The sequence below is a fragment of the Octopus bimaculoides genome, chromosome 23 (assembly GCF_001194135.2).
Source record: "Octopus bimaculoides isolate UCB-OBI-ISO-001 chromosome 23, ASM119413v2, whole genome shotgun sequence".
Lineage (NCBI taxonomy): Eukaryota > Metazoa > Mollusca > Cephalopoda > Octopoda > Octopodidae > Octopus > Octopus bimaculoides.
The window spans coordinates 11782704-11790408 of record NC_069003.1 but is presented as its reverse complement, the minus strand read 5'-3'; the positions used below and the strand labels follow the sequence as shown (position 1 = coordinate 11790408).

Genomic DNA, 7705 nt, shown 5'->3' with positions numbered 1-7705 from the left:
AACACTTGAAATTACCATATGGAAGTGGGGCAAAATGAGTAATTTCTGATTTCTTGTTATTTTTTCCCTATTTATTTTCAATCATTACATTGAAAGTTTTGCATTCCCATTTTGTACCATTGCATCATCTTCAGGAGTAAAAATTGGTCAGTATAATTATTGTAGTTATTGAAGATGAGAGAGAGTTTGAAACATAGATAACAGTTTTTTTTTCAAAGAGTTTTTCCCCAACTTCGACCCGATTGTAATTGAGGTAGCTAATAAAATATCTGGATAATTATTGATGTTTAACCATCAATATTCTTTTTTCTAATGGATTCTACATCAATTTTTTTCTTACACTAGTATCTAATTTGATAATCTTCAAGTTTCAAAAAATAAAAAGTCTAAATCGGGGCAAAATGTGTGTTTATTAAGCGAAAACACCTAAAGCTCCGCGAGGCTCCGGCAGGGGTGGGTGGGGTGTACTCTATTGTACTCTTTCACCCCAACTTTCTCTTAACCTTTCTTTCTGTTTCTTGAGTAACACAGCGATGGACTGGTGTCCTGTCCAGCTGTGGAAAACTGGGCCCATGAGCCTGGCTAAGCTTTAGAAGGGCGCATAAATAAATAAACAGAAATGGTACTATTCAATATTATTGAAAGAACTGCACAGAAATGGTCTTTATAGTTTAACCCTTTAGTATTTAACCAGTCATATCCGGCCCAAATATTCTACCTATTTTGTGTTGAAACCAGTTAGATCTGGCTTCTCCAACCTATGTTGCAATGTCATTCTAAAAATAAACAATCACATCACTGAAATATCAAAGCTACAAGATAATGGATGATTAATTCAAAGCAATGTGTATAAATAAATATTACATTTGGCAAAGAAATCTGAATGTAAAAGGGTTAACGGTACCATTCCTATCAATAGTTGAGCAGTACAATTGTGGCAAGACACAAATGGTACTCATGCTACACCAATCAATTGATTAAGTCATCCCTTCTTTCCTATCAGAGATAAGGAAAGGAAGAAGGTGGATAGCCTCTGAGGTGACTGAGAGGTTTGTGGTGTCCCTAGAATATGGGGAAATAGTGGGCTATACACAGGGTAATAGGGAAGGACTTAAATACAATGAGTTTAAACCAGGCCATGCCATGAATGAGAAAGAGAAAAAGATTGACGTAGCCAACCAGATAAAGAAAGAAGAGGCAAAGAGCTGCTATGTGGAGTTTGTACACTAAAGCAAACAAAGAAAGTTTAGGAGGAATTTGTGGTTAGGTGAAAAGGTAGGATGGCAACATCTCTGGTCTTGAGAACCATCCAGAATGAAGCTTCTGATTTGCTCTTTCTATGATATGATTCCTGGGCCTGCAATCTTAAAGTATTGGCAAGTAGAGGTGAATCATCATCATCGTTTAACGTCCGCTTTCCATGCTAGCATGGGTTGGACGATTTGACTGAGGACTGGTGAAACCAGATGACTACACCAGGCTCCAATCTGATCTGGCAGAGTTTCTACAGCTGGATGCCCTTCCTAACGCCAACCACTCCGAGAGTGTAGTGGGTGCTTTTACGTGCCACCGGCACGAAGGCCGGTTAGGCGGTACTGGCAACGGCCATGCTCAAAATGGTGTATTTTACGTACCACCTGAACAGGAGCCAGTTCGGCGGCACTGGCAACGATCTCGCTCGAATGTCTTTACACGTGCCATCCGGCACAAGTGCCAGGAAGGCGATGCTGGGCACAGGTGCCATGAATGGTATGTACAAATGTGTAAAGGCTGAAATGATGAGGCATATACTCTACAATTGTCCATTAAGTCTGGAACACAGATACACATAATGTCATAAGTAAGTACTTAAAATACTGACTGATACCATGGTGGAAAAGGTAAAGTGAAATAACAATGGTGAAAGATTACATGAATAGTTGAGCATGGAAAGCTATTATAAGGAAGAACAATTATCAAAGATGGGAAGGTCTTGGGAGTTCCCTCTTGACCTTGATGGTAAATATCACTTTTTAGCACCAAAAGACCTGACCTAGTTTTATGATGCGCCTTGGTGCATGGCTCAGTGGTTAGAGAATTGGGCTCACAATTATGAGGTAGTGTGTTTGATTCCCAGACTGGGCAGTGTTGTGTTCTTGAGCAAGACACTTTATTTCACATTACTCCAGTTCACTCAGCTGTAGAAATGAGTAGCAGCATCCCTGGTGTCAAGCTGTATCAGCCTTCGCCTTTCCCTTGGGTTATATCAGTGACATGGAGACAGGAGGCTGGCATGCATGCATGGGTGACTGCTGGTCTTCCATAAACAACCTTGCCCAGACTTGTGCCTCGGAAGGGAACTTTTCAGGTGCAAACCCATAGCCATTCATGACCAGAAGGGCCTCCTCTTTTTTTTGGGGGGGGGGGTTATGGTGCAAGGAAAGGAAGGTGGGAAAGATGGTAGAACTGACAGTTCCTTGGAAAGCAGATATCAAAGATGCGTTCAATAATTAATGCAAGTAAAACAAAAAAAAAAAAATTATAGTCTTGTGATTAATTCTCAGACATTTTCAACAACTTAAAATACAAAACAGATGTTAAGCTTTTTACTTTTTTCATTATTTATTAATACGATGATAACAACAAAAAAAAAAACAAACAAACCCCCAAAACATACTGATAATATCATTCGTCTGATGTTTTTCAAGGAAAGTGAGGGTTATGCAGTTTACTGTGGGTTGGCAAAGCAAAATATTCATCCAAAAAAATCATTCATAAGCAGGTTCCCTGAAAATAAGAAAAGAAGAAAAATACCAAAGAAATTTTCTCAACAAACACAAGATTGTCATATAGGGTGTTTTTTGAGTTTTTATGGCATCGGTTTTTTTTTTTCCACCTTATTTTTCAGAGAGGCTTAGTGGTTAGGGTTATCAGCTAACAATTGTATGGTCATAATTTCAATTCCTGGTGGTGAGTTGTGTCCTTGAGCAAGACTCTTTATTTCCCATTGCTCCAGTTCACTCAGCTGGCAAAAATGTGTTGTACCTGTAATTCAAAAGGGCCAGCCTTGTCACATTCTGTGTAATGCTGAATCTCCTTGAAAACTACATTAAAGGTATGTGTGTCTGTGGGGTGCTCAGCCACTTGCATGTTAATTTCATGAGCAGGCGGTTTAATTGATCGGATCAACTGGAAACCTCATTGTTCTAACTGATGGAGTGCCAGATATACTTTCCAGATAAATAATGTCAGCCATCAGGTTGACTCAGAAAATGAAAAGGCATGCTGTAATCATTGCTTTAAAAGAGCAGCATAATGATACAAAGATAGCTCAGCTGTAGAAATGAGTTGCAACATCCCTGGTGCCAAGCTGTATCAGCCTTTGCCTTTCCCTTGGATAACATCGGTAGCATGGAGAGGGGAGGCTGGTATGCATGGGTGATTGCTGGTCTTCCATAAACAGCCTTGCCTGGACTTGTGCCTCAGAGGGTAACTTTCTAGCTGCAATCCCATGGTCATTCATGACCGAAGGGGGTCTTTACCCTTTATATATACACCAGAGAGGTGCAAAGCTGATGAATACCACCTATTAATCCCCTCCATTTTCTTATTGCTCTATAAATTAATGGTAAAATAACTCTTTACCCTCACCCATTTATTACACTTGGTAATGTAATTGTCATGCAATCTTGTGTAATAATAATTGGGTATTCTACCAGCAGTATATTGGATAGATATTATCCCTTAGTTGGTTGGATTCACAACCTCTAATATGTGACACTTATTCGGTAAAAATATGTGACATTTATTCGGTAGCCATGATAAAACTCCGAGTTTCAGATGCCGGGGTGGAAACCTATGCCAACATCTCTTCAGTTATCCGGCCATTGAAAATTCCTGTGAAAAATCACAGGAGAAAAGAGCATCTGCATATAACTTTTGGGGTGCATAAAATAGTACATAAAAGAGTATATAATCATATGTAGTTTTCATTATTCAGGCAGTGTTTGGTTGATGTCTTTCTGGTGGTTTTGGTATTACTTTTTGTTCAGTTTTGGTTGGTATTTTTGAACAAAGTATGCTTCCTTGACCTTACAAAAATATTCATTTTCTGTCCATAGTTTGAAGAAAGGGAATATTTTGAATTTTCTTTTCCCGCATTTATCAAAGTGTTCACTGCAAGCTGTGTTTCTAATGAAGGGGGTCATGGATTTGTTGTTTATGTACCCTTACTCTCTCAAATAGTCCAATGCCCATTTCACTAATGTAGTTTTCTTTGTTTTTGTATTTTTTTTAGTACTCTTTTACTCTTTTATTTGTTTCAGTCATTTGACAGCAGCCATGCTGGAGCACAGCCTTTAGTCGAGCTAATCGACCCCGAGACTTATTCTTTGTAAGCCTAGTACTTATTCTATCAGGCTCTTTTGCTGAACCGCTAAGTGACGGGGACATAAACACACCAGCATTGGTTGTCAAGCAATGCTAGGGGGACAAACACAGACACACAAACACACACACATATATATATATACATATATACGACAGGCTTCTTTCAGTTTCCATCTACCAAATCCACTCACAAGGCTTTGGTTGGCCAGAAGCTATAGTAGAAGACACTTGCCCAAGGTGCCACGCAGTGGGACTGAACCCAGAACCATGTGGTTGGTAAGCAAGTTACTTACCACACAGTCACTTTTTCTATTTAAGCAACCAGTAAAACATACATTTTTCAGTTTGAAAACGTCTATTTAAAGCTTGAAACTCATACCAGAGTCATTTGCTGTAAAACATTATTATTAAAATAAAAATTATCTCCAAATCTACTCATATTATGTATGTGTACTTTATTTTTTTCTACTAAGGCTACCATTTTATACATATATATGCTTTATTTTTTATCAAGGCTACCATTGGTTTCATGCCAGACAATGTCTTAACGATTATTCAAGCCTATCACAAAGAAAAATTGATCTTTGTCTCCATTTTAGATTAAAATATGAAAAGTGATATTTAAACTACAAGAAATTTTGCAATTTCTACAGAAAAAATTTCAAAATTTCGTGTGTCCAGTCTATAGTCAAGATGATTATTTATGATGATTTATTTTAGTAGAAAATATGTAACAGAGAGTAAGGACCACAAATTGAACAGCATTGGTCATAGGTTTGCTGGATCAGAGCAGAACCTTTTGATGTTAAGTCTGCTCAATTAATGCTCACCTTTAATCATATATCTACTCAATTAATGCTATTTATTTAATACAGACCTATTAGCATAGCCCTATTCAATTGATGCTAACTTATGACTAAGGGTCACTTCAAATAATGTGGGCCTATGACCACATGCTCCTTAATGTTGGCCTTTGAACATTGGTCCATTCAATTAATGTAAACTTGTTATTGTAAATCTGTTCAATTAATGCGGACATTTGATCACAGGTCAGTTTTATTAATCCTAACCTTTAATCATAACTATTCAACTGATTCTGACATTTGGCCTTAAGTCTGTTCAACAGACACTGATCTTTAGTCATAAGTCTATTCGGCTAATCTTGACCTTTGGTCATAAACCTGTTTGACTAATACTGACTGCTGATAATAAGTCTGTTCAATTAATATTGACCTTTCACTTTAGGTCTACTCAATACTTTTCAGTTACTATTGTCTTTGAAACTGGGACCCATTTAAAAGACAGCTGTCTCAAACACCACCCAATACAAACAAGTTTACTTACACGACTCGGATAATTTGTTTCTTTAAAGGTTTTCTTCATTTCAGCAGCTTCACATTCTGCCAGCATATTCAGGATTTCATCTTCCTACGACCATGCCAAAAACAACAAATATAAAAATGATACCAGTGTGTGTTGACTTGTATGTTTGTTCATTCATTTATGGTTAATATTTTGACACAAAGGGATATATTTTCATAGCAAGTTAAAGAAACTCCCCTCTTAGTTTGACACCAAAACTAATTATCTCTAGTTGTCAATTGTTTATCTCCAGTTATGAACTGGATATCTCTAGGCCCAACTGGTCATTGCTAGTTACTATCTAATCGTCTCCAGTCTCCAGTCACCAACTGGATATCTCTAATCATCCACTTGTTATGACCAGTTATCAACTAGTTGTCTCCAGTCACCAACTACTTATCTCTAGTTATGAACTGGTTATCTCCAGTTATCAACTAATTATCCAGTTATCAATTAGTTATTTTTAGATCAACAGGTTATCTTGCGTATTGCGAAAGGTCTGGTTGGAGGCCCAACCTTCCAAATTCTTTTGCAGGGCTTAGAAAAACTGAAGGATCGCTGCAATAAGTGTGTGAATCTGAGAGGTGGGTATGTTGAATAAAATCATTAACTGATCCTCTTGTATTTTCTTTTACCCAAAGCCAGAAACTTTTTAACATTCCCTCATGTATACACACACACACACATGCCTATATAAGAGGGTGCTGAAAAGTTCCTGGCTTAAGAGTATCGTGAAAGGCTTGGTCGGAGGCACAACCTTCCAAGTTCTTTTACAGGGCTTAGAAAAACTGAAGGACCGCTGCAATAAGTGTGTGAATCTTAGAGGAGAATATATTGCATAAAATTATAATTAACTGATCCTTCTGTATTTTTTGTTACCCAAAGCCAGGAACTTTTCAGCACTCCTTCATACACACATATTTATATATACACACATATACGCGTGTGTGTGTGTGTGTGTATACATGAGGGAATGTTAAAAAGTTTTACTGTCAGTACTTAACATTGCAGTGCCAAATTTTGTCCATTTTCAAGAGAAGTCACCACTAGTTACTTTTGAAGTGTTCTTTGAACAGTCAGATGTCAGTTTACCTGAAACAAAACAAAAACAAACAATGCAGTAATAAATAAGAAGAGTTGCAATTAATGCATGCAAAATTTCACAGTTCTAGTATCACTCCTTCGTAGTGAGCCTATGAACTTCTAAGGCAACCCTAGTATTCTGTGTTAAACAAAAATAAGGACATGATGGTCACAGCTAATGCCAGAGGGGAATAAGTCTAACAAATTACACCAAGAACACCAACGACAGATGATTATAATGATTAATATAAAGATACTGCTCAAGGCAGTGAGTTGGCAGAATTGTTAGAATGTTGGGTGAAGTGCTTAGAGGCATTTTGTCCATCTTTATGCTCTGAGATTAAATTCCGCTGAGGTCAACTTGGCCTTTCATGATTACTGGGGTTGATGTAATCAACTTATCCCTTCCACTGAAATCACTGGCCTCGTACCAAAATTTTGAACCAATATAAGGATACAGTCTCTTACCTGCCAAAGGTAGCTGAAGTCGTAATGTTTTCCTTTTGTCATGGACGATTTGATGTCATTTTTAAACACAGAAAAGGCATATGCCATCCACGTTGAATACTTCTGTTGCTGTAGTTTGTCGTCGGAGGGAAATATCCGGAAAAAACCACCACAGTTTTCATTTTCATAGATTTCTTGGGAAGCATTGGTTTGTAATCGGTTCAATAAATTTTTCTAAGAAAGCAGAAAAGCAAAAGATTAAGAAAGCAAAAAATAAATGACAAGACAAATAAAAAGCATGGATGTGTGGTATCAGGTTCAGTCTCACCATATGGCACCTTAGGCAAATATCTTCTATTATATGAGTATATATACATACATACATACATACATACATATATACATACATACATACATATATATATATATATATATATATATATAT

The 7705-nt window shown here is 37.3% G+C and overlaps 1 protein-coding gene across 1 annotated transcript in view; it reads right to left on the bottom strand.

Annotated features, from left to right (window-relative positions):
• Positions 1 to 2576: 2576 nt before the first annotated feature.
• The window catches only part of LOC106880354 (tubulin polyglutamylase TTLL7), a 33654-nt gene continuing 28525 nt past the window's right edge, over positions 2577 to 7705 (bottom strand). The window contains exons 10-12 of the mRNA XM_014930238.1: positions 7282 to 7494; positions 5713 to 5796; positions 2577 to 2766 (exon numbers count right to left, since the gene is read on the bottom strand). Coding sequence (XP_014785724.1) covers positions 2752 to 2766; positions 5713 to 5796; positions 7282 to 7494 — 312 coding nt within the window. The 3' untranslated portion in view covers positions 2577 to 2751. The remainder of the gene's footprint in view (positions 2767 to 5712; positions 5797 to 7281; positions 7495 to 7705) is intronic.